Consider the following 8,962-nt stretch of genomic DNA (forward strand, 5'->3'; position numbering starts at 1 on the left):
AGAGGCACACATCTATTTACGGAGGCAACAAATCTGAAAATCGATTAACAAAGATAGGCCTCATTTCTAAAAAATGAGAGGTACTTTCAAAGCAGAAAAATAGGTATTATCAAAGTGGAGAAACAGGTTAAGACCAGTCCATATCGTTCTCATGTATACGTGCACCCTAGGATTTCTTCTCATTCACATCTTTCTCCCTCCTACTACCCAAGACAACACTATTATGTCAGATGCCTCCACTTCCGTATGCACCCCATCACCCCTACACGACTATTTGTTGTTCTTTGCCCTCACCCAAATGCTTCTCTCCACCAGCATGCCAACAGCCCCACTAGATCCACTGCTTGTGCTTGACACCACCATCGAGGGCAAGAAGGAGGGTACATCCAATGGGATGAGCCTTGTTTAGTTTACCTCGAAAACCAAAAACTTTTCAAGATTTCTCGTCACATCAAATTTTGGAGTACATGCATGAAGTATTAGATATAGACGAAAATAAAAGCTAATTACACAGTTTGTCTGTAAATTACGAGATGAATCTTTTGAGTCTAGTTAGTCCATAATTAGATAATATTTATCAAATAAAAATGAAAATGCTACGGTGCCGAAATCTGAAATTTTTTCGAAACTAAACAAGGCCTAGATCTCGCAAGGAGAAGCTCTGTTGTTGTCGACTCTGCCTCTAGCGAGAAGGTCGATGGAGACAAACCTGAATCTAGCAAAGAGGAGCTGGTGGTGAGGCGAATTGAGATGTAGCATGGTGGATGACGGCGAGGACGACGAGTAGGCTCGGTTTGCACCTAGATAGCGGGATCATTCGGCAAGCCTAATAGCAGGCTCAGCGACAGGCTTTTGCTTTTTCCTAAATCTATTTTCACATGCAGGCATTTTGACTGTCATCCACAATTATTTAGTCCCAATCAGTTTCTATTCGGGTCTTTTGGCTCTGTTTGGCACAGTTCAACTTTACTAGTAAAGTTGTTTTTTTAGAAAATAATTTCATGAGCAACTTTTTAGATGAAGTTGAGCTATTTTAGAAAAAGTGTTTGGTAAAATAGCTTCACCCACTACTTCTTGCATAGATGAGAGAGAGAGAGCTGTAATAAGCTACTTTTTTTCAGTTTCATCCCAACTTATGTCTTTGTGAGATAAGAAAAAACAACTTCACTCATAAAGCTATTTTAGAAATAAGTGTTTGGTAAAAGAAAACAACTCACAACAGCTCACGAAGTTGTTGTGAGCTATACCAAACAAGCCCTCAATAGAAATTTATCAAAAACCGAAGAACCAAACCTCCATCCCAATTTATAAAGGCATTTCAAGAATCTTGGAGGGTCAAAGTATCTTAAATTTAACTAAAATTATAGACAAAATTATAAAGATTTATGACAACAAATAAATATACTATGAAAATATAATTAATGAAGATCCTAATGATATTTAGTTAATATTATAAACGTTATTATCTTATCATATAAATTTGGTCAAACTTAAAATATTTTGACTCTTTAAAATTTTTAAAATGTCTTATAATTTGAGATGAAAAGAGCAGTACTGAGTGCACTACTAAATGGCTGATAAATGGCTGATAGATTTGGCTCGTAAACTCAAGGCAACAGGGTGCCCACCCCTAGTCAGCTGCGTGCTGCTCTATCCTTCTTCCCCGTTCGTTGGCGCGGACCACTGCTAGAATCCCGTGAGCTTTGGAGCGGCTACGAGTTGCTCCCGGCCACTTTCGGTTGCACGTACGCCGCGCATGCTCAGCCTGTGCACGCTGCACCCGTATATCGTTGTAGACTTGTAGTCCGCGGCGTGTCGGCTTCGGCTGTTTTTTCTTAAAAAAAAGATTAGAGGAAGCTGCCCGTTCTGCTACTCCGAATCGCTCAGGTTGCCCCTTATTGCCGCGCTCGGATCTTGGGCCTCTGCTGCCTCCCTGCCATATATAGGTGATGGTCGGTGGGCGCCCATATGGCCGCGCGCGGTGTTCGTTCAGATTTCTGCAGCCCACAAAGCAGCTGCGCTCTTTGAGCCTTTGCCGTCGTAGAGGACCACGACGACGGCCAGCAAAGGGTCTGTGACCGGTGGGCCAGGCCCAGTTCCAACTTGTTTCGGTGCTCCGTCACTCTGAGGTTGAACTGGTCACGAACTATTTGAATCCGTTGGAGTAGTAATTAACAAGACGACATCTCTCCTCCCAACTTTGTGAACAGTCTAAACAAGACATGTATGGGTCGAAGAAGGCTTGATGATAGATGCTTAGCGTCAGGGCTAAGAAACAATAATTCAGCTTGCATGCATGCGATTCACCAGGTGAAAAACCATGAGTGGGTTCAGTGGAGATGTCTGAAAAGGCGATCCTTGTCACCTCTAATGGCATCATAATTCACACGCACGGTAAACTTTCCAACAGAGCTGACGCCATCATCTATGTAGCACGGCAGTGGTAGTAGTAGTAGTACTACTACTGTCAGATAAACGATTACAGCTTCAAAGGGTAGGTAATTATATTTAGTCCCAAACTGTAATGCCTATATATATCCTATGGCATTTAACTTGGATACCAATTTTTGCATCGATTTTTATGCACATTGTTCTACTACTCGCAAGATAGTACGAGATGCAGTCAGATTCAGAGTAGTAAGTGCAGATGCTGATTGGGCTGGTACCACTTCGTTGTGTTTTGATTCTCTCAAAAAAGAGAGGTTTGTCAGTCTATTATTCTTTCGGGAAGAAATTGTGCTACTAATCTTGGACAGTAGATAACCCGAAAGAGAAACTAATCAGGATCACCATTTGCTGAGTGTTATGCCTTTTTCAGTAATTGTTTTGATCCACAGCTGAAAGGATATCCACACTAGGGAACAATCCTTTTAGGACCACACTATATTTTGAAACTGTCCAATGCTATCAGCTAAATAGCAACGACATGCAGATGCATCAAAAAGTGAAGCATGCATAGCTAATTATACTGCACACAACTTCGCTCATCTACAAAAAGGCGTTCTAGTAACTTAATCAGTAGGTAAAGCCACAGAATGATTCAGCCATTTGTCATAAGTGGCAAAGATAGCCGTTTGTGTAAAGAGGAACATCATTACTTACTTTTTATCGAATGAGAAGGAGAACAAGATGTGTGGGTAGCCTAAGGGGTAAGCCTGTGTGATTTACATAGTTTATTTGTAGATTCATTGTTCCCAGTCTCTAATAAGGAAAATAAAAAAACATAGCCCTAAATTATTATACTTCTCCTTTTATGCATGAATCTACGAATTCAAATATCTGAATGATTTGGTTGGTGCTACTTCTCTAAGTGTTTATCCTAAACATAAAACGGTAAACCATGAGACACTTATCATTTAGCCATTATTTGGACAAAACGACTGCTTAAACGGGTAAAACGACCAATTAAATGAGGCTAAATGACTGTTTCGGCGAATAGTTGGTGCATTTTTGTGAAATAACGTTGTTTTTGACAAGGCAATTGAAAATACATTCTTATATGTAGATGGAGACCTTAATTCAGTTTTGATTACTAATGCCATTATTATCATTTTGTGACTAATGTGTGTTTTCTAAAGCAATTAAGTTTGCAAAAACAATGAATTATTTGGGTATACATTCCTTTCAATAATAGCGGTGCGAAGGATATGTGAGTAAGGACTAACTAGTTCTAAATTTTCAAATAGTAGTGCGAAGACATTAAGAGAGTGTTTAGTTTAAGACCTTGTTTCTCCTTTGTTCATACTTTTAAGGGAGTGGAAACTAGTAGCTTTAGGGCTTGTTTAGATCCCAAATCTTTACATCCCAAAACTTTTAGCTGTAAACTTTACATTCCAAATAGGTGTTTAGATGCTTCTCAAATTTTTTGGTCTGCAACGCACAAGATACGGACACCTAAGCAACTAAGCAAGTTTACACAGTTTTGGGGCTCCAAGGTCCCAAATTCCAAATCTTTACAGCCCCAAGTTTTACAGGCCCCTATTTATCATTTTTCCAGAAGTTTTGGCTGTTTGGCTGCATCTAAACAGAGCCTTACCTATTTTGGGAGTAGAGCATAGATGTGGTGCGCACTTATAAAAACTAGACGGCTTGATTGAGGTCCTAATAAGATGCAAAGAAATGGCTAGATACAAAAGTTGTTGAATTGGAATACCCCTAAAGTTCTATTATCTCCATATGCTTAGGTGATAACACTAGATACTTTCACATGATCACTTGCCATGTCACTTGAATCTTTTGATGTTCTAGAATTCTAGCTGCAAGTATTTCTAGAGCTAGAGACGATCAGCACCAACACTTCCTAAAGCTTAAGCTATGTCAAAAGGGCCCTTACAAAAGACGGTAAGACGAAATGGAAAAGACTAGGAAAATCAAGCTAGTAAATGAATAGGTGCATGGCTTAGAGGGATAGCATGCAAATCTACAAAGAACTCCCTGAAGTTTCTATTGCACAACCAAATATAATTGTCTTTTAATTGTTGGCACTTTACTGAGTTTGGTTTTGACACTGGTATGTGTTGATCAAACGGTACATCATACGCAAATCTCATATATTTGCACATGCTTATATTAATACATAAACACGAAGGATGAAATCATCCCAACAAAACTAATAAAATCAACTCATAATATACTACTTCATTTACGATCAACAGATTTCTCGAACAAGCACTCTAAAATATATCCTCGATATATTCTATTATAGCCGTATTTTACTAATATTTGATTAGTGAAGCTAGTGAACCGAAAAGAGGGAAAATGCAAACAAGTCGGAACACCAGAACCATCTATACGCTGACTAGTGACTACCACTCCCCTAGAATAAAGGCGAAACCAGCAACTCCTCAACATTACTTTCCCTAGTGTCACCGGCTTGTTTTAAACCATCTCATTTCCACCCCCTGTTGTGTTCCGTCCGTAGTCCTCCAGCTTCCCCTGTGTGCATTCAATTCCTTCAATGCCACCCCAGCTGGAATCTCCTCACTGACTGACGTGCAGCTCTTGCTTCTCCGATGCCCCTCCACGTCCAACCCCTCCTCCTCCTCCTCCTGCTCCTCCTCTTGGCCACCTCGCTTCCCGCCCGTGCCATCTCCTCCTCTTGCGCCGGCCGCGACGACGCGGCCATCGTCGCCGCCGCGTTCCGGCACGTGCGCAACTTCCGCGCCCCGAGAGCCAAGGCGGCATGCCAGCCGGTCCGAGAGCTCCGCCTCCCGTCGCGGAACCTCACGGGCGCGGTGTCCTGGGCGGCGCTGGCGAACCTGTCCGCGCTCGCCGCGCTCGACCTCTCGGGCAACGCGCTGCAGGGCGCCATCCCGGGCCGGTTCTGGCGCGCGCCGTCGCTCCGCGCGGTCGACGTCTCCCGCAACCAGCTCGGCGGCGCGCTCCGGGTGGAGGAGCCCAACCCGCGTCTCCAGTCGCTCCACGTGTCCGGCAACCGGTTCACGGGCGTCGACGGCGTGGAAGCGCTTTCGGGGCTCGTCGCGCTCGACGTGTCGGCGAACAGGATCCGGGCCGTGCCAAGGGGTCTGCGGCGTCTGACGCGGGTGGAGCGGCTCGACCTGTCCTCCAACGCGATGCAGGGGAGGTTCCCCGCCGACTTGCCGCCGCTCGGTGAGGTGCGTTCGTTGAACGTCTCGTACAACAGGTTCTCCGGCGTCGTGGACACGGGCGCCGTCGAGAAGTTCGGTCGCTCGGCGTTCGTACACGCCGGCAATGCGTCGTCACTGGTGTTCTCGGACAACTCGACGACAGCGCCACGGCGGCCATCACCTCCTAGTCCTCTTGGGAAAAGTAAAAAGAAGGGTGGTTCTGGGACGACGACGGCGACGGCGACGGAGAGCAAGACGAAGAGGAGGAGCAAGAAGAGGAGGCATCGTCTGAGCATCGTGGCGGTGGCGGTGATATGCGGGGTGGCGTCCCTGGCCATGCTGCTCTGCCTGGTCGGGTGCGTGGCGTGCGGCGCGCTGAGGTGCAGGCGCCGGCAGAAGGGAGGCAAAGACGACGAGGAGAAGAAGCCACGATGGGGCGAGAAGGGCGACGACGACGACGACGAGAAAGAGGAGGACGTGGTGGTCGCGGCGGCGAGGGGTGCGTCGTCGGCAGCGCCCGTGGTGCTGTTCGAGCGGCCGCTGATGCAGCTCACGCTGGGCGACCTGGCCGCGGCCACGTCCGGCTTCGGCCGCGAGTCCCAGCTCGCGGAGCGCGGCGGCCGCAGCGGCGCCGCGTACCGGGCCGTGCTCCCCGGTGACCTGCATGTCGTCGTGCGCGTCGTGGAGGGCGCCGTGGCCGGGCGCCTAGGCGACGACGACGATGACAACCCGGCGGCCGCTGCCACCGCGTTTCGGGAGCTCGCGCGCCTCCGCCACCCCAACATTCTTCCTCTCCTTGGCTACTGCATTGCAGGTCAGTGAGACCAATTCGATTCATTATTCTAAAATCAATTTCTTTGTGAATATGAATTCTTTTCTGCTAAACATTTTCTTTTGTGAATTGTTATCCTCAAAATATAATCTTTAATCTATGTTGCTAGTGCCGATGTAGAAACTGCCATGCATGGGTGTAGACTAGTCTCGAACTTTTTAGCACCATTTTAGCCGCCATGCATTCCGGGCATAGTTGGAGCAGTTGGGTTAGGTGCACAGCACAGCACAGCACAGATGAAAAGTTGCAACGAAAATACTGCTGTACACTGTAGACCTGTAGTGCATGGTTTGAATTTATTAGACCTTGTTTAGTTTCCAAAAATTTTGCAAAATTTTTCAGATTCTCCGTCACATCGAATCTTTAGACGCATGTATGGAGTATTAAATATAAACAAAAATAAAAACTAATTGCATAGTTTGGTCGGAATTGATGAGATGAATCTTTTGAGTCTAGTTAGTTCATGATTGGACAATATTTGTCACAAACAAACGAAAGTGCTACAGTACCTATTTTGCAAAAATTTTTGAACTAAACAAGGCCTTTGCAGGCAAGGAGAAGCTACTACTTTACGAGTACATGGAGAAGGGCGATCTGCACCGGTGGCTGCACGAGCTGCCAGCGGGGCGGCCGGACATGGACGACGCGGGCAGCGGCGACATCTGGGAGGCGGCGGAGGTGAAGCGGTCCATCTCCGACTGGCCGACCCGGCACCGCATCGCGCTGGGTGTAGCCCGGGGCCTGGCGTTCCTGCACCAGGGGTGGGCCGGCGGCGGCGGCGGGTCGGCGGTGGTGCACGGCCACCTGGTGCCGACCAACGTCCTGCTGTGCGACGACCTGGAGCCCCGGATCTCAGACTTCTTCGGCGGGCACAATGGCCCGCCGTCGTCGTCGGCGGCGGCGACGGCCGAGGGCGACGTGTACGCGTTCGGCGTGCTGGTGCTGGAGCTGATGACGGGGCAGGCCGGGTGGGACGAGGCGTCGGTGAGCTGGGCGCGGGGCATCATCCGCGACGGCAAAGGGCTGGACATCGTGGACCCGAGGGTACGGGACGAGGCCGCCGGCGCGGAGGCGGAGGCGGCGGCGGCCGAGCGGGAGATGGTGGAGTGCCTAAGGGTGGGGTACCTCTGCACGGCGCACTCGCCGGACAAGCGGCCGACGATGCAGCAGGTAGTGGGGGTGCTCAAGGACATCCGGGCGGCGCCTTCTCCCACGCCCGGGCAGGGCAGCTGATCGAGCGCCATCGATCCACCAAATCATCATCAGTGTGCATGAGTAGTACGTGTGATGGACACATGCATGCGCCACGCCGCCACCGGCACCGGCACCGGCACCGGTGGTGTCCCTTGCACGAAGCGGCGGCGGGGCCAGTGGCCGTCGTCCCCCTCCCGATCGAGAGGTCATCCATGGTCCATCCATGGATCGAGAAGAGCAGCTTTGGCTGGTGCGCCGTGCCCTGGTTGGTTGCCTGGTGTAGTGTGTGGACCAGAACGAGAACCATGCAGACCTCGTAGTTTGTACTTTTGCTACTACAGTATGTGCATGTGTAACAGTTTTCCTTGCCGGTACCGGTAACAACAGTTGGTTTTCGTATACCATTTCGTGCCTGCCATTGCCATGTGTCTGTCTTGCACGCTGGTCCTACACACTACAAGCAACCAGCAACAGTTTTGGTAGGAGTAAATCGCAAGGCGCCATACATGGTTTCACACTGTCCACACAATCTGCGCAGATTGTGGACTGGAGTGGAGTGGATGACTGCCGCTAGCTAGCTGCTGACAGAGTGCACAGCAATAATGGGTAGCCCAGGCTTTGCTGGACAAACCACAGGTTTGGCCATGAGAATCCAAGGTTTCAAATTTGCTTTGGTCTAGTAGTATAATATACATAATATGGAGAATTTTGTTTAGTCTGTAGCTAGCTTATTAATTCGAACCAGAAAGCCTAACAAATCTTCCAAAAGGTGCCCTAACTGCTTTCCGGTCATCATCAGGCAAAATATTCAGAATTTCAAATTGACTTGACAAGGAAAAAAAACATAAGTAGAACCTTCTATTCCGTGCACATCTTTCTATCTATTTCAGTTGGTGTTTGGTGGGGGTGTTAAAGTTTAATAGCTACTGTAGCATTTTGTTTTATTTAGCAATTAATATTCATTTATGGATTAATTAAACTTAAAAGATTTGTCTCATAAATTATTCTCTAGATACTGTTTTAGTTTTATAAATAATTTATATTTAATACTTTATGTATGTGTCTAAATATTCGATGTGATAAATGATAAAGTTTAACAAACAGGGCCCAAGTCGATCTTGAGCTCGAAAACTTTGGCACGATGAGGTGCATGCAAGCGTGCGCGGTCGCTGAACCACTGCACATATATAGCATCAACTAGTGGTGTTCTCATGAGTCTGCTGCGCTGAAAGAGATGGAGAGAAACACAGATGCCCAGCTAGAGTGGTGTTCGTTCAGGATTGCTTTGCAAGCATGGAGATATTGGTAAAGTAGTAAAAGGAGGGAGGAAACAGGGGTTAGTGGAGGG

At 47.4% G+C, this 8,962-nt stretch overlaps 1 protein-coding gene across 1 annotated transcript; it reads left to right on the forward strand.

Moving 5' to 3' along the window:
* LOC8072689 (calmodulin-binding receptor kinase CaMRLK) lies at positions 2,340–8,032 on the forward strand. Its single transcript, XM_002437079.2, has 3 exons — positions 2,340–2,394; positions 4,999–6,402; positions 6,971–8,032. The coding sequence occupies exons 1-3, from the start codon at positions 2,340–2,342 to the stop codon at positions 7,651–7,653; spliced, it is 2,142 nt and encodes a 713-aa protein (XP_002437124.2). The 3' UTR covers positions 7,654–8,032.

This window comes from Sorghum bicolor, chromosome 10 (assembly GCF_000003195.3).
Source record: "Sorghum bicolor cultivar BTx623 chromosome 10, Sorghum_bicolor_NCBIv3, whole genome shotgun sequence".
NCBI lineage: Eukaryota > Viridiplantae > Streptophyta > Magnoliopsida > Poales > Poaceae > Sorghum > Sorghum bicolor.

Bases quoted from the DNA above. Each gene is read 5' to 3' on its own strand.
- LOC8072689 (XM_002437079.2), top strand. From the start codon at position 2,340: ATGTCTGAAAAGGCGATCCTTGTCACCTCTAATGGCATCATAATTCAC. The intron at 2,395-4,998 runs GTAAACTTTCCA...ACTGACGTGCAG, and splicing joins CATCATAATTCACACGCACG to CTCTTGCTTCTCCGATGCCC. The intron at 6,403-6,970 runs GTCAGTGAGACC...AGGCCTTTGCAG, and splicing joins CCTTGGCTACTGCATTGCAG to GCAAGGAGAAGCTACTACTT.